The sequence below is a fragment of the Echiichthys vipera genome, assembly GCF_963691815.1.
Source record: "Echiichthys vipera genome assembly, chromosome: 20".
Taxonomy (NCBI): domain Eukaryota; kingdom Metazoa; phylum Chordata; class Actinopteri; order Perciformes; family Trachinidae; genus Echiichthys; species Echiichthys vipera.
This window is the reverse complement of record NC_139845.1, coordinates 4,998,793-5,016,970: the sequence shown is the minus strand read 5'-3', so window position 1 is coordinate 5,016,970 and position 18,178 is coordinate 4,998,793. Positions and strand designations below refer to the sequence as shown.

The window sequence follows — 18,178 nt, the reverse complement described above, 5'->3', positions numbered from 1 at the left end:
CGACATTTGAAGCGAATGGTTCGTTCCATGTCGTACCCGGAAATAGCTTGAAAACATCTCAAACGCGCGATTTGATTCAAAGAAATTAATGACAGTGAAGGGAAAAAAGGTAAAGTATATCAGTCAGTATTGTATTCTGACTCGGAATAGACTCTCATATATGAAGAAGCAATTGTTACGTTCTTACACGGCGCGTTACATTGTAAAACAGGGCAATATAAACGTTTGTTTGGCTAATTTCTTGCTAGCTGTGTACTTATGGACAGCAGTCACGTTTTAGCTTTTGGCCCCGGTGACAAAAAAATAGTTGTGCATATCTCAAATAAAGCACTGTTTTGTGTGTTTTTGTGTTTGCCGAATTGATGTGTGACAGACATAGTATAGTAAAAGAAATGCCCGCATGCTCTACTAGCTATGCCCGCTTCTGTGTCTCCTATAATATATGAAATAATACGATGTTTGAATGAGGTTTGGTTTCATGTTCTCTACCCAAGCAGCCTGACAAATCTAGCGCATGCGTACCTTGTGAAGATGTGTGATTTGACTGTCTAACGGTACTCTCCAGAGGGTTAGGGACTTTTTGATCTGTAACAGCTGAAGTTAAAGATTTCTTTATGCCATTAAACTGATGCAATTTTATAACATTTATATGCAAGACCCAGGACCAGGTGGAGAGATTAGATCTCCACACTGGCCTGGGAACGCCTCGGGATCCCCCAGTTAGAGCTGGTTAATGTGGCCCGGGAAAGGGAAGTTTGGGGTCCCCTGCTAAAGCTGCTGCCCCCGCGACCCGACCCCGGTTAAGAAGCTGAAGATGAGATGAGATGAGATGTTGATATATTGCAATATACGCAAAATATACTATACTGTATATTTAGTCACATCAGCCAATTTTGTTCAGTATCAACTAAGTTATTTATTTAGCCCACGTTGCTCTTTTCACGGTGACAGATATTTGATCCGACTAACAGCCCTCTGTCCTCTTTTATTCTAATGTTTTATTACAGTTGAAGCTCTGACCCGACACCCAGCTTTACCAGGACACCCAGCATGCAGGAGGACTCAAGCCGCAGTCCCAGTTACACTGTGACATGTGAGGACTATGTCCATGTGGTTGAATTCAGTCCTTTCAGCTCCGGTACCAATGCCTCTCTCCTGGCCTATGGTGGAAACCAGTATGTCGTAGTGGGCACTTGCCTATTCCAGGTTAGAGATGCAGCTTCACACAAATTGATTCACCTACGGCATATTATTTAGAAATGTATAAATTATATGAATACGTGCATGTTCCCGCAGGAGGAGGATATGGAGATTGAGGGAGTTGAATTCAATGTTCTTCGAGCTTTCCATCATGAATTGCGTGTCGATGCGCTCGCCTGGAGCCCTGAGTCCCGGCTGGACGGGATACCCACTATCAGGTACTGCTACTTGGTATCATGAAGAGAGAGAGAGAGAGAGAAAGACAGACAGACAGGTGTATAGACAGAGACCCAGGGATGCAAATCAACCACAGAATTAACATTTACTAAAAAAACATAACTCGTCCTCCATTCGAGAGAGTGTGTAAATGTGGTGTGAATGGTTAGATTAGATGGTCTGTAGATGTCCACTGCCATCAGTGTGAATGTCTGTGTGAACGGGTGAATGTGACAAACACTGTGAAAGCACCTTGAGTAGTCAGAAGATTAGAAAGGTGCTATATAAGTACAAGTCAATTTACCATAATAATAGCCATAGTAATAATGTGAATATGACTAACAAGTTATGGCAGTGAATATACTAGAATGATATGAATTTAAGGCAGTTAAGGTAATAGAAATATGACTAATAATTATGGTGGTGAATATGATAGAATGACAGGAATAGTAGCAATAATAGCTGTTATGCTGTCTCTGCATCACGTTCTCTGTCCTAACAACAGTGTTTGTACAGTTTTTTTCTCATCATTCAGTACTCAATGACTATAAAGTCTGTAGAGTTTCACGTGATTGTTTTGACTGCTTTAGTGTGTTCATGTTAAAAGTACATTCATGTGGCCATATCTTAATGTAAACATTCATATTTGAATAATGCACCAGGTTAGAAAGTTCCTTATACAGTTTACAGCTTTGGTTCTCTGAATATCATTTTTATAGCCAAAGAAAATTGGTGCTGTCACTGAAATATCTCAAGTCGATGTGGATCAGACTCTGAAATCCAATTGAATTGACATCCTGATGAATCAAGTCAATCAGTGGTGGCACCCAACCCAACGTGGCCCTCCACCAGCTAAGCCATCATATATTTTGTGCTGAGTCATAAATCAGTTTAAGTAATGACCTTATTATCACAACTGGCTCTTTTTAATATAAGATGGTGTTTATGGCGGGACATCTGCAGCTCTAGTGTCTCTTGTTAGGTAAGAGGTCATCAGACCATCGTATCAGGATTAGGAGGTGTCAAGGTGTCATACCTCTACATCAGAAACCCGACATCTTCAACCACGTTGCTCGTCTGCTGACCAGAACAAGAGGCAGTTGTAGAGAAAGCACAACAGTCCCGCTGTGTGAAAGTAGCCATCACTGCCTCTCACTGTCACGCTGCAGCTGCCAGGATGTGAGCCAAGTTATTTCAGGTGGCCTCGGACAGGAGGGAAGTAGCCCAACTGCAGATTGTTAGAAAGCAAAAAGCTTCCTCCTAATTTGCACAGTGGATTGGAAGGTTTCACCATCCCCCTGGAGGTGTTTAGGCTTTCTGTAATTGAAAAGGAAAGGCAGCGATAATTCCTGGCCTTCTGTGGTTTACTCCACAGGGCCCTCGAGCCAGCGCTGTGACGTGCGCACATGTTATTGCGCTGATGACTGCCCACTCAGGTTCCATCCCTCCCTTCGATCTGCACGTAACCGTGCCTTCCAGGAAAAGTACAACGTTCTCACGGGCTTGCCTCAAGCAGGGGCCCAGGGAGTGAGCGAGATGAGGGGAGGGGAGGGAACTCGAGCTGCAGCGCTGCCACCATCCACCACAGCAGCTTAGGATAGGAAGATGTGAAGAATAATGAAACCTACAAAGACAAGACACACCACACGAAACAACAACTTCCACCAAATACAAAGATTTTTCATTGTTGGATGTCAGCATTTAATTTGCAATCTACAGGTGTGCAGTGTCACATATCATTCAATGCAATCCAATAACACAAATTATGCCCACCACTGTGCACGAAATATACTAATTTACTGCTTGTTAGGGAAGAAAACATTTGCTGTGGCATGGCTGATGGCAAAGTCTAACAGTCTACCCCATCTGACAAGACACAGCCTTATTTGATTACATGTTGGTCTCTACTATTGCAAACATGTTGTTGTCTGCAGCACAGCAGCAACTGACCGGTCACGATTTGCAGCAGCAGATTTGTTCAGCGTGCAGTGGAAAAGTGAAGCCGACGATGAGTGAAGAAGAGCTGTTTTGGAAACAAAATGTTACTGGAACTATTTTCGTTTTTAAAAAAAAAGATGTGGCTTGCTTTAAATTTGTGTTTCCAGGTCTTGGTTGAAGTGTACCTTTCAACAGAGAGTGTATCCTTTCCAAGGTGACGTCACCTTGGAAAGGATACACTCTCTGTCTTGTGCTAAAACAATAATCAGGGCTCCACAACAACAAAGCTGGACACCCTTTTAATAGTGACTTTCAATGTATTACACAAGATTCCTGGAGATCAATGAAGAAAATTGCTTTGACATTAAAGTAGAAAAAGAAAAGCAAAGAAAAGCAAGACGAGCCAGGATGTGTTCCATGCTCTACTCCAAAGTACAACACTAATTTGTAGGGTTAGAAGGCCTATCCTAATATAATCTAATCTACTGTAGCAGTAATACCCTGGAGCGCGTTAAGGGTGTTTGTAGTGACATCATGCCAAATCCATCTGTGCCTGCGACCGAAAATGTGTGAACTGCTGTCTGTTTATTCTGGTGATATGTGTGTGTTTTTCTTGTCATAAGTGAGTTAGTGTAATTGTGTGAATAATTGCAGGCACTGGTGTATACTAGGGCTGATTAGAGGGAAAGTCCTCTGCCTGGCTCTGCACAGGTTTTTGCACCGGGACCTGCGTAAATGCCGTGAGGGATCTTGTTTTTCTCTGTGTTTATCTAAGCTTGCAATTAGAATCTCCCTGGCAGCGTTTCCACTGATCGCCGTCCAAGTTTCTACCACACACGCCGACACTCTCGTCCAAGGTGTCAGTCCGGGCAGATGCAGGCATGCGTGCAGGAAGGGATGTCGTCTGTCATTGGCTCTATACAGTCTCACTCTGTTTTGATGTTCTCTCCTGTTTGTTTTGATATCCTCCCTTTCTTTTCCTCTTCCTGTCTCTGTGCAGGTTCTGCACCGCCGCGGCTGACAGAAAGCTACGCCTGCTCACTTCTGATCTCCAGGACAGACATGAAGTCAAGGTAGTGCAACATCTGGAGCACATTGGCCAGAATTGCGCTTGTCATTTGGCATCAAACGTTCTCTACTTAGCACTGACATTTGGTACTTAGTGATACAGGAAATTTAGCCGTACACACAGAGAGCAGAGCCGCAGCCCGTGTAGTAAGCCAAAGTTTGGTAGAAAATGCAGTTTATCGTTCATCGAAGTGTTGCTGTTTTTGTTTACATATTGATTTCTATACTGTTTCCTAGGTGATGGAGGGCCACACCAGCTACATTAACCATTTGGTGTTCGAGCCCACAGAGGGAAAACAAATCGCATCCGTCAGTGATGACCACACTTGCAGGTCCAAAACGTTTTATTTCCATGTGTTTCTATGACTGTGTGTGTGTGTGTCTGTGTGTGTGTGTCTGTGTGTGTGTGTGTTCCCAGCTCCTGATTTTCAGTTCTGTTCTCTGTTAATGGTGCAGAAAGTCCTGACTGTGTTTCCACAGTGAAATATGATTCTAAGCACAACATGCTCCGGTGTGACCGTGCGTAAGCACAGAGCTGCTTCGGAGCTTTTCTAGCTAATTGGTTAAATATGGAAATCCAATTAGCTGCAGAGAGATTTTCCTTTCTTAGGGGGGGACCTATAACAAGGTCCCCAAATTTTCCTTTTCAATTAACGCTAGAGGAGGAAAAAGTGTGTCAGTAGCCAGGGTCACCCCAGGGACACCTCCCTACATCAGAGGGCTGGTTCTCCTGCAACATGAAAACCTGTGTTGCAAAACTGGGCCTTCTTTTATATTGTTAATGCACAGTAAGGGTGTAATTCTTTATTTTTAAACTTTTTCAACCAAAAGTTACATGCAGGTGAAGACTTTAGGGAACTGTGATGCACATTTTCCACAATTTTCTAACAATGATTAATTCCATAGAGTCCAATGTGACATCTTCAAATGGCTTCTTCTGTCCGACCAACGTCCCAAACTCCAAACTATTCAGTTTAGAATGATGCAAAACAGAGAAAAGCAGCCAATCATTACATTAAAGAAGCTAGAACCCAAAAAAAAGATTACTTCACTTAGTTCCCTTGTTCAACTTAATAAAAGAAACACTTTATTTAATCCAAAATCATCCTAACTAGCCTTTGTCACTTAAACGTGAATGACAGTAGCATCCACAGCCAGGTATGACTCTCGGACCGCCGCCGGCTCGTTGGTCGTCCTGTCCTCCTCAGTGCTTTCTCCGGCCACATCAGGCCATCTGAGTCTCCTCCACTCCCGTCCACTATCCTCTTCCCCGGGCTTCGCTGCCCGGCCAGAGAAAACAGTAGTGCGCTCCATCTGCTGAAAGATTTTCTGTCATGTTGAGAAAATATGGGACGCGGGAGGAAGACAGAGGCGGAACAAGGGATAGATCAAGTTAACAGTAGAGGGCCTTCCAGTCAGCCCACACAACCTGAGCCTCGATATGAGATGAGGAAACTAGTCCTGCAAGAAAGTGAGGGAAGGGAGTGTTTACCTGCATGTATAGGCTCATGACCTCTCCATCGCCCTGTTAGGTTTGGCAGCAGTGCCTCTACTATAAGTTTGCATAGCTTTGTCATCACCGTCCCCTGCAGCTGTGGGAACTCTGCCGTTGCCAACATGCAACCTGACGCTGCAGCATCTAGGTGGGAATCCAGACTCCACTTCCTCCGGGGGAGTTTACATTTGATTCATGTAGTCTAAACAGCTCATGGTATCAGTGTAGATGGAGAGGGGGTGAGTCTGTGGGGAAATGTGCCACCTAGAGATCGCAAGGGCACACTGCAGGATCCTGAGGGGATTTGGGGTTGACTGAGTTCACAGATGAACTCAGGACAACGCACACCTGCTGCTGCCACTGCTGCTGCATTATGTATATTATGCTCTAAAGCATTTTGTCCTGTTCTCAGTGATAATCCGTCCTTTGTCCCTTATGTGTTGTGTAAGGGAAACAAATTACAGCAGCTTGATGTCTCGTCCATGCTTTCAGCCTAGTCTAACCTTTCATGGACTGATGGACCCCCACAGCTCTAGTCATGATCTAAATACGTTCTTATGAATAGATTATAAACGGGGTGTTATTTAACACTATTAGTAATTATTTGGAGCATTTATTGATTACCTTTAGCTATTTCATTAGCTACCATTTGCCATTTGTTTTAGCTATTTCAATGATTATTTTCTATGCATTTATAAACTACTTTTCGTGATGTGCCAACACTTCATCCATTACTGTTAGCTTGCTTTATCTGTTTCAACCATTAGCCATTACTTTTAGATAATGTTATCTGTTAAAACAGTTTTTCCCATAGAGTGGTTTTGCCATTATTTTAACAGTGTCTGTCTAAACCGTTTAGCCAATTTACTTTTGCCAACATTGTCTGTTTTAACTGTTAAGCCAAATTACTTTTAGCTAATATCTGTTACAACTGTTGATCCAAATAACCTTTAGCTAATATCTGTTTTTTTACTGTTTATCCAAATTACTTTAAGCTAATGTTATCTGTTTCAACTCTTTAGCCAAATTACTTTTAGCTAACATTATATATTTCAACTGTTTAGCCAGAAAACTTTTATTGTATATATTTCTTTATCAAATCAATTTCAAAATAGCATCTCCACAATCTTCCCACACTGTATCCCCTGTTCTCATTGTTGGGAATTGTTGCCTACATGTTGTCACATAGTATATCTTTTTCTTTACTAGGCATTATAAGAGGAACTCGCTAGTGTATGGGAGGAAACAAGCAATCTCAATAAACATGTCAAACATTTTCAATAACGTTCAACAGTTAAAGTCTTCAAGATTTTAAAACCAGTAATATTAGACTGTCTGAATTAAATGTTGAGCATTTCTTGTTAAAATATATGGCGATGCAAACATTGTGCGCCTCAACCGGAGTGACCCTTCGAGGCACTGTTCTGGGACTATTGTTTGACCCTTCCAGGTCTCTCCCTCCTGAGAGTCCCCTCCGATTATTTTCTCTGCTCTCTACAATAAATCATATCACACAGCGTGCACAACGGCAATTCCCGTTTCCTCCACTTATGGGAAACATTGACAAACTGTAACGCTGCGGCCGCGCTGTTTTCTCTCTTAGATAACACAATACAGGACTTCAAATGTCCTTTTCACCTCTGTTGTACATGAAAGCGAAGTGTTATTGCTTGATGTAGTGTTATGCAATTACACAGTGTTTTATCAGAGGCGGTCACGCGTGTTTTCGTGTCTCATGTCTTTCACCTCGTTTGGCGGAGGTTATGTTTTTTTGGGGAGCCGGTGCTCTCCGTTTGAAGGGCAGAGTGGTTGACCACAGTTTGGCCGTTGGTGGTGTAGCGTGCAATTGAGCTCTGCTTGGCTAGTGGTCTGAAAGAATAGGGTTTAGACCTTGTTTTCCTGGTGTGGTCTGGGTTTTTTTCTTTCTGCTCATGCCTCACTCATGCTCCACAGTGGAGGCTCTGGCTGAGTCTGCACACGGGCAAAGGAAAGAAGCCCAGAGTTTCGACAGGGCTCTATCCTGCTGCAGGGGAGATGAGGCAGGAAAAGTTGAGTGTTTACTGAGGTCTTCATCTGAGACGGGGCATATCCTCCCCTACACCGCACCACTGAGGACATCAATCTCTCCAACAACACACTTGACATTTAGACGGTCTTTGAAGATACTGTTTGGGCTTTATTAGATGATGTCTTCTGCATGACCTCATCAGTCAGCGCCTTCCCATGCTTCACAAACGTTTGTTTGATATTCCCAGAAACACTTGCAGGCCTCCCACCCCTGCGCCCCCATCCTCACCTTTTCTTCTCGTTCAGGGATCGTTCAGATGTGGTTAACCATAGATCCAGGTCTCAGGACCCGCAGTTCCCTCCGTCCAAGTGATTCATTACATCTGTGGTTCTTTCTCAGCTGCTTTTGCTATCACGGGTCTTGTTTAGCTTTAGAATTGACTGTTATTTAAATGAAGATCGGTCATAATCCTCACACGAGCTTTCGGTTCATGTTTGGCGTTTGCTCGCACGGCCCTTCTGTCTCATTTGCACATTTGTAGGATCCTGTTCAACTTCTCTCTGCTGCTCTTCCGCAAGTGACGTGCATCCTGCTGCTGCCCTCTCTGCACTCCACAGAAAATGAATGGCAGCGAATCATTTGCTGTAACGTGAGTGGAGCGTAACGCAGACTCAGGCAAGGGCGATGCCCCCCTTCCGCCCCCGCTATCATAGCTCAGTGTAACGTGAGGCTGGCGTTTTCCCTGAAAGAGGAGTTCAGCACAAGTCCGTCTGTCTTCACAGCTCAGGGCCAAGATCTGAGAAAAGAGCCTCCTTTCCCTGAAAATGAAAGCATGAAGGACAGTGAACAACAAGCAGAAGTTAGAAGAATTCGGAGGTTGAAAAACGTCATTACACATATCGTTGCCCACACCGTGTGCCATAAAAGCCTTCTATCCGTGTCTTGAATTAAAATGTTGAACTTGTATTATGTCAAAAAAAGTATATAAAGACAAACAACTAAGTGTCTTTTTCACAATTATTGTGGCATAAAGTAAGGAGGAAGCCTGTGAACGTATATTTGTTGGGATTGAGGCTATATGTGTGTTACATTTAGGCCACCGGGACAACGAACCGGGTCATTTTGTTTTGGCTCGAGCAACATTAAGAAATAAACCTCGGGAAGAAGGAACTCTTTTCGGATATTATGTAAGCTTCTCAGGGTGACTCAAATGCCAAGGCTATTTTGGGAACTGCTCTAGAACCCCATCTTTGCTGTTAATTAAGAGGTAGTGGATTTTGTTTTCGATTTTAAGGCCAAGAGCGGTTCACACATCAAGTCGAATCAATCCATAGCATTACTAATGAGAACTGATTAAAAGTCCTGTGTTTGTTGCCCCCTTTCACAATAACCTGAGAACTATGTGAGCGTTTGCACACAGAATTCTCACAACACTTTCATCTCATACTAAAATAGTTACAACTTCAATTTTTGCAAGTGTAATACACTAAAAAATACACTAAAAACATACTAGGTCATACAATTTTAACTCTCCTCTTGCTCATCTCTGCAGGGTGTGGGACCTGGATGGAAATGAAAGCACTACTCTCAGACTTCGCTCTCCTGGCATCAGTGTGTGCTGGCACCCAGAGGAAGCCTTTAAGGTAGGAGGGGTTTGTTTCAGATGCATGCTCGTATACTGAGGTCAAACTCTTCAATTAGTTGTCTATATGCAACTATGCACTGTACTTCAATCACATAGGCAGGCGTGAAGTCGGGTGAACTGTAACTTCTCCATAAGGATGATTTTAGGTGAGGACTGTAGGACAGATGATTTGGTTATCCCAGAGTCAGAGAGAGTCATTACGGAGCCTGGTAACTCACTTTCTGTGGGACTGTTAAAGTGCTTTGACACTTTCATGAGTGGTCAAAGGAGCGCAAATAAGATTTTTCACCAAAACATAAACTGGAAATTACTCTGTGAAATATCCTCTAATGAAACGTTTTGTAGAGGCTCAAACAAACTTTTGTGCAAGGCACGACAGTCGTTCAAATGAGGACAGCGGTGCACACTCACATGGTATGACGCTTAAAAGCGGGTCTACCAGATGTGAAGCGGAGTGCTTCCTTTTTGTTTTGGCACACATGTTAGACAGTCTGCGGAGTGGAATGGACTTTCAGCCATCAAATCTATAGTTTTATTTCAGCAGCATTGTCACAATTCAGTGTAACACAGAACATAAACACAGTGTTTGTTTGTTCAGGTCAAACAAGTAAAACAAAAATAGACATACCAAGACTGATCAGGTCTAAGGTGACTTTATTGTACAGTTAGCGGTGATGGGTGCAGCTGTAATGAACCCGAGACACTTAATCATGAACCCTACATCAATATGAAGGGTTCAATAAGTATATGGTTAAAAAAACATGAGCACTTGTGTGCAAGTGCTGTCCTGTATTCTCAAGAAAACCTCCTAGAAAGTTCCGGGAAAATGATTTCGTAAAAAGAGCAGGAACCCTGCCGTTGCATGCTGGGACAGACACTGTAGGACGCTGACAGAGACTGAGAATAAGAGGGTATTAAAAATGGATGGATGAATCGTAAGATGGATTTAAAGGAGAGAGAACTTTATTCATCCCGAAGAAATTGTTGCAGTACAAAGTAGGAAAGAGTGGAAGTATAAAATAGAAATAACCAAATCAAAAATACACAGAATGCCAAAAATCTAAGCAAGGATAAAGGTAAGGTTACCGATGATATGCATGAGTAGTGGCGATGTGTTGGAGATGCCAAGACCAATCGTAGCAACATAAACTATAAAATATTGGTTTAAATTACCCGTCTAACTTCTCCAGTTAATGGTGGCAGAGAAGAAAGGAACAATTCGCTTCTATGACCTGGTGACCCAGCAGGCCATTCTGTCACTGGACTGTGGTCAGTCACCACTCATGTCAGCCGACTGGTGCCTCACAAACACAATCAAAGTCGGTGCTGTGGCGGGCAACGACTGGCTCATCTGGGACATAACTCGCTCCAGGTGAGTTATACTACTGATGCTGCGTAACATATTGTTTTGGGATGATGGCGCACAATAACTGGGCTTCTTGTTTTTATTCTTTGCAGTTACCCACAGGAAAAAAGACCAGCCCACATAGATAAAGCACGGTTATTCAAGTAAGAAAATATATATTTTATAACTGTTGTAAGGCTTATTGTTTCCATTTTTCACCAATTTTCAACACGTTTTCACTTGGATTTTATGTCTCCATGCACCCAAAACTTGCAAATTCAGGAGCTCAAAGGGATAGTCTGGACTTGTTGATTGTGGTTATATGAGATACTATAGTCAGTGTGTTACCTACAGTAGATGACGTTCAGCACGCCACCAGTTTGGAGATCAGACAGGAGGACAGACAGTATACGGAGCAGCAGTATTTTAGAAACCTTAAATATTCTTTTTAACCTGTTCACCACATACCTTGCTGTCAAAGAGTTTCTTTACAAGCAGCTATTTATGTTCTCTTCAAAGCCACGGGACTCCATTGACAAAAAACAATTTACTTTGCAGAACACAGTAGCTGCTGGACTACTGCTGCCTTGATTGGTTAATTTGATTACATGTTAGTTTTGTTAGTTCTTAAATCTTTAAAAACACAAAAATCACACAGTAACACAAACAAACTAGCCGATTCATGCATCGGTAGGCGAGCAACTCCTGTGTTCCTGCGAGGTAAAATTACTGTTTTTGTCAATGAAGTCTGGTGGCTTTGAAGAGAGCCAAGAGGGGCTTCAGTTCTCCATGTGCCAACTTAAACAGGGCCGCTTGAGTGTAAAGAAAATCCCTGAAAATAATCTAAATATGTGTGTACACTTCAACTGATATTGGTGTTTTTAGGTGGCAAAAATATGCTTACTTTTCCAAACTGGGGGCTTGTCGACTGCCGTCTACTATAGGTCATACACCAACTATGGTTGACCAGCACTGAACCTAAACACCTGAGAATTTAAAAAAAGTTTAAATCTATCTTTAAACGTGGCGGGATGGCTTTGTTGGTAACAAATTTCAAATTTCCTGAATGTATGGCCTTGTGGAATCTGTTATAGCTTCCTTTGAATTCACAATTTCGTCTGTGATTCAATCCCTTTAAGTTAAAGCGCAAAAACATTTCATGGTCTTTTTCGGCACTTACGTTCTACATTCATTACACACTAAAACTTCTCAAAATAACATCAAACCTCTACAGTAGTATGAGAAGAGTCCCTACACATAAAACAAAGCACCAATGGGCTCCTTCCTTTGGGATTGCATTTGGTAATCGACTTGAATGGACTTTACTATGAGAGGAGCTGGTACAGGGGCCAGTAGGTAAGTCTTTAAAACACTTTTTTAATAAACTCTGGGTTCGCTAACTGCGTTGTTGATGCTTCGTTTGATGTTTTAACGGGTCAAAAAAGCCGTTTTAATGCCCTCACGTACTGTCCCGAGCTAATCAGTGTTAGCCACGTCCAGCTGTTAGCGACTTCTTCGATTTCTCGTTAATAGTTGTTACACGAAAAAAAACTGTCTCGATGGCTTATTTGATGTATGTAAGTGCCGTAAAAAGACCATGGGATGATTTTGCGCCGGAATTTCACTTTAAGGATGTGTGTAAAACATTTTCCTGTGGATTTGTATTTCTTTCCTGTTGTTTTTATTGTGAAAAAAAAAGGTTTTGACTTTGCCTAATTGTGTGGATCTAAATAAATGTTGTTCTCCTCAGGTGGTCTCGAGCCAATGAAAACCTCTTTGCCACCACTGGATGTCCAGGAAAGATCTCTACTCAGTTACTCATCCACCATCTTGGCCACCCGCAGGTGAGTGAGATGCTTTTTCACAGTCCAGATCTTTATGTGTTTAATGCTGTCATTGCACATCACACACACCGATGTCGTTACAGCCGGTGATGATCGGATCGGCCACGGTAGGATCAGGCCTCAGCTGGCACCGGACGCTCCCGCTCTGCGTGATTGGTGGCGACAGGAAACTTTCCTTCTGGATGACTGAAATGTAGACTTCTAAACAGCACCTACAACTTTGTGTTCGTTCGAGTAAATGTCCAATAAAATAATATTTTTCTGAGTATCTGCCAACTTTTTATAGAATTTAATGGTAATTGGCTGTATGTTTGAGTTTTGTTCTCTTTTTTGCAACCCCTTGGGGTAAACTACAGATAAGCAGTGGGGCTGTTTGGGTCTCTGTGAGGTGCTCGTTGTTCTTTTCTCTTAAAAGTACGTTACATCAGCCGTCTGTTATGTCCTGCCAGAACAGCTGTACTTCAAAGAAATGCATCGAGGCATGAGTGCCAGCGCCTAACTTCACCAGTCAACATGATTATCGTACTACAGGTGTTTTATCACTCACAATGACAGACTCTGAATCATATCAATAATATATCTTTGTACGGGCTGTTCCACCTACCGTGAAGCACAGATTATCCACAGGAAGGTGAGGATGAGATATAATTACGAGGGCTTGCTTTGGTCCAGCTGTTGGACAAACCCTGCATAGGAGACCAGGGTTGTAAGTGTAATCATAGGAAGAGCTTTGGGAAACACAGGAGCATGGGGTCAGTTCAGGTCATCTCAAACTCCATGGCATGCAAAGTGAGCTCTTCATGAGGATGTAGGGAGAGGAAGAGACACCTTACCTCTGCGATTTATTACCGATGCTCCACAGACCAAACATGGAAGACAAGGGATCATTTGGCAGTAACTTGTAATGCCCTCAAACAGGCACTCATTGTGCTGTCACAGGAATGCCATGTGTGGACAACCTCCATCTCCGTTTTCAAGGCAGTCATACGCCCACTAAGCTGCAGAGGGCACTCATTTAATTAACTTGATCATGAATCATTCTAGGTGACAGTCGATCACTTGTTTCCACAGATGTACTTAATCTTCAAGGGTGCAGCGTTGGATAAATGTGCATTCATGCTCAGGGCGTCTAACAAAGCCATTTATTGTACTTTATTAATGTATATGTCAGCCGAAACACTAGGTTGCATTGTACAGCAACGCCTCTGCACGACACAACATAGCAAGTAGAAGCCGCGGAGACCTCCACTCTTTCAAACCAGTTCGTCAACCTCGTATATTTCTTGGACGGGACTCGTTAACCGCCATCCACAAAGCATAACATGCTACCGCTCTCCAGCTCCGTGCTTCTGTTTGAACAAGTCCAATGCGGTCTCCACTCTACGTTCGCTGTGCTTTAGGTGCAAGTGGTGCTGGAGCAGCTGCATATTTATAACACGGGAGATGTCAACGTCAGGCGCAAGAAGCTGCCATTTTCATCTGTGCACACTCTGAACGTTTTCCAAGGAGTATAAAAGCTCCCTTACAGAGGGACTGGAATTGCTAACTGAGCCACTTTCCTTCTGAAACATGAGTCATGAATCTCAGTGGCTTCCCAAATCCCAGTGACTCAAGGACACCATCTGATGGCTGACGAGCAGAACAGCATCAAGATTTAATTCTCGACTGTGAGCTGATTTCTACAACATCTGATCCATCTTGGAAATCTTACAAACTCGCCTCTTTCCTGGAAGCACGTCCTCAGATGTCACTGCTTCTCCATGTTACCTTTGATGTAACCTGAATGAAGCTATTGTGCTCCAGAAACAGTTTTGATCTCTTGTGGCGTGTGTGGACTAATAACAAACTGTGAAACGGATGAAAGGGAGATATCAGACCGCCTTAAAATCCTCACCAACTTTCTCCTAATCTCCCCCTCTCAGATAATTCTTCTGCGGCCCTGCCAACTTTAAGCCCGGGCTCAACAAAAAGAGAGCAAATAAAAATAATGAGCATGATATGAAGGGAAACAAAGAAAGAGATTAGAGCTCTTTGAGGCTGGTGTTTGATTTAATCTCACGGCTGGTTTGTTGTGCAATGATTTTCCCAGAATGAAGCTATTATGCTGATCTTGATGAGTAGAAGAGAGTCGGACAAAAAAGTGCTCCGTCACTACTTCTTAGTAGTTTGTTGATCATTTGAACTGTTGCTGCCACATGAAAGTGTGACAGCTGCAGCGTGAGGATTTCTCACTCTTAATGAGGCAAACGTTACCAATGTCAGTGGTTAATACTGTAATTAATGTACAGATGCTTTATGATTCAGAAATAAGTCATTAAAAAGAGAAATGCTTGTTCTCACCACTGTGATCCACTGTGATCTCCAATGGACCCTTTGATCACCTTCCTTCTGTAGAAGTGCTCAAGGGAAAAGTCATATCCTGTTATTAATGACCTGTTAACATTCATAGCCACAGGCTTATCAAGAGAAACCCACAAGCGTTCATTAATTGTCAGTCCTTAAAGGAGTCATCCAAAGGAACTATCTCACAAGAGAACAAGTGTCCTATTGGAGGACAATAGAAAAGCAACCAGACAGATGTTTCAATGACTTGGTAACCCAAAAGTTGTTATTTTAGGACTAGCTTTGCATGAAGACTGGAACAAAGGGGAAACCACTGCCCTTGCTTTGTACAAAGTTGGGGAAAAAACACCAACCAGTACAAACTTTGTTATTCCTCGTTGTCCCCTGTGGGACATAAGTCAATCACTCCGTATCCTTGGCAAGATGTTGAGCCTCGCTGGCTAGCTCGTCAGGCCCAACACTGCCAGGTCATCTTGGTCTTCCAGATTTCCTTTTACCTTGAGGGGTCCATCTCAGTGCAGCTTCTGGGACTCACCACTTCCGTGTGTGTCTGTGATGATATTTTTGCTTTTGGTTGGGATCTTGTCAAACCAGAAGATGCCCCATAAACCTATCAAAGCATACATCGTAGTATCCTTTTCGCATCGTCTTTGTGTCTCGGCTGCACTCAGAACCACGCTATGGATGTACCTTTGTTGTTTTTTAGGCTGTAGTGCTTGGACCTCCAGATGTTGCAGTGTTGGGACCCAGGGCTTTCCCCAATCTTCCCCTGATATCTTGTCTTCTAAAATCACAAATTGATGTGTTTACATTTGTTTTTCTGAATTAAACAAGGGGTTCAGCTTTCGAGGGGTCTCCATCTTCGACCGCTTATCCGGGATCGGGTTGCGGGGGCAGCAGCTCTATCAGGGGACCCCAAACTTTCCTCTCCCGGGCCACAATAACCAGCTCTAACTGGGGGATCCCGAGGCGTTCCCAGGTAAGTGTAGAGATGTAATCTCTCCGCCTAGTCCTGTGTCTTCACCGAGGCCTCCTCCCAGCTGGACGTGCCTGGAACACCTCCCATACGGTGGCGCCCAGGGGGGCATCCTTACCAGATGCCCGAACCAACTCACTGGCTCCTTTCATTGCAAAGGAGCCTTCCGCCTCACCTCTCTTTTCGTCACACGGTGCGGTAGAGCGACTGCAATACCGTGCCCGCTCCTCTGACTCTCCAGTCAAACTTGACGCTCCATAGTCCCCTCACTCGTGAACAAGATCCCGAGGTAACGCCTTCACTTGGGGTAAGGACTCAATCTTCTGCTGAGAGCCATATTTAGAGGCGCTGATCCTCATCCCAGCTGTTTCACACTGGGCTGCAAACCGATCCAGTGAGTGCTGAAGGTCACCGATCTTCTCCCTCTTCTAATCCTAGATTTGCAAAAAACTTGCAAAGACTTTTTTGAGACTCACTTCCTGACGATGAACACCAACCTTCACCATTCGAAATCAGTGCCGAACCCTAACCATCTGGCAAGACTCCAAATCTTGTGTTACAATCTAGACCTATATACACGTTTAGAGGTGTTTGCATTTAGAGTTTTTTCACTTTGGACCAGGACAGCTCAGTACATTCCCAAAATGCGGAACTGTCTGACCCTTTAATTGCTCATAACTGATCTACAAAGCATTAGTGAACACTTTTTTAAAAAGCTGTTAGTTCTTTATCAGGCCTTAAGTCACCCTGACTTACTCACTCATGGTGTATCTTTCTTTTCCAGTTCTCAGGCCTGAGGACAAAGTGAACCTCATGACCCAGCCTCCAGCGCAGAGGAGGCATCCAAGCCAGCGTAGGGATGGGGTTGCCCTGACATCAATAAAGGAAACTCTTGGAGTCAGGATGATACAGCGTTTGGGATTTGCGGCGAGTACTCGAGGCACAAGAATCTAGCTGGATCCCTTACAGGTCACCCCGTTGCCTCGGCAACCTGCTTTTGTTTAGCGCTCAGCAGATTCTGATCCTGGCGGTGGTATCTGTGGGGGGATTTGTGGATTAGAGAGCGCTGGATGTAGAATGAGATACAAGAAATTATAAAGTGTTTGCTTGGAGAGAGTGTGTATGTGTGTGTGTGTCCCTGCACACTTGTCAAGCTGTAGATCACTCTTTCCCTCCACTTGCTTTATCCCCTCTCCCTCTCTCTCTCGTTCTCTTCACACACATTTTTTCTGCTCCGCAAACACAGGGTTTCCTAGGGAGGCCGGAGCAAGGCTTGATTTATTGTACAGTGGAATTATGGGAAGCTTCCAAACACAAGGTGGCTGTTGACTGGGAGGGTTTGCCGGCCACCGTGTTGATGTTGTTGATGCTTTACCAGTCCTGCACATGGAGATGCAACGTCGCCTGTGTGGAGATAAAACACTACGATGTCTGTCAAAAAAACTCAGAAGGCAAAATTGGGCAGTTGCGCATAGAAAAAGAGAAATAAAGAGAGAAGAGCATCTGTCAGCAGTGCAGTCCCGCGGACCGTGCTGTGGTCGACTGTGAGGTCCCGGTGACCTGGCCCAGCTGATGTGCTGGGCCTCAACGCTGGCTCTGGCCTTGACCAGCAGATGGAACATGATACTTAAATCATTCATAATTAGCTCCTTCCCTTTTGCTTAATAACACATGAAGATAAATGGGTTCCAAGAATTTTCCAAATGGAAATAGTTGGTTTGGAATTAAAAAGCTAGAAAATGGACCCACAAGCTCTGTATTGTAGTGGTACGCTCTCCGTGATTCCTCATGCTGCCCAACACTGAACAACACTTCAACACTCTTCAGCACTTTTTCTATCTTCAGTGGTGACATGTAACTAAGTGCATTGTGGTGTACTGGAGTATTTCAATTTAATGCAACTTAATACCATAGAGACCTTTCTCCTTAAGCGACCCCTTTCTATCCCTGAGTAAGTGACATATTTTAGGGATATTTCACGCTATATTTAATGCATAACAATAACCGTACAGGACAACTGGTGAACTGTACAATTATCCCAAATAGTGAACGCCACTGCATGAAGTTTATGTAAAACGAGCTCTTTGAAATGACTTTTCC

General features: G+C 43.5%; 1 protein-coding gene across 2 annotated transcripts; it reads left to right on the top strand.

Annotated features, from left to right (window-relative positions):
* Positions 1–51: 51 nt before the first annotated feature.
* On the top strand, positions 52–16,935 carry nup37 (nucleoporin 37; the record flags this gene model as incomplete). Of its 2 annotated transcripts, none has more annotated exons than XM_083934956.1 (10): positions 52–109; positions 1,008–1,206; positions 1,297–1,418; positions 4,355–4,427; positions 4,660–4,754; positions 9,478–9,568; positions 10,761–10,942; positions 11,029–11,079; positions 12,666–12,759; positions 16,863–16,935. In XM_083934956.1, the coding sequence occupies exons 2-10, from the start codon at positions 1,051–1,053 to the stop codon at positions 16,884–16,886; spliced, it is 888 nt and encodes a 295-aa protein (XP_083791082.1). In that variant the 5' UTR covers positions 52–109; positions 1,008–1,050. The 2 variants fall into 2 exon arrangements, with proteins under 2 accessions (XP_083791082.1, XP_083791081.1); XM_083934955.1 differs by lacking the exon at positions 16,863–16,935 and adding an exon at positions 12,843–12,956.
* Between the last annotated feature and the right edge of the window lie 1,243 nt (positions 16,936–18,178).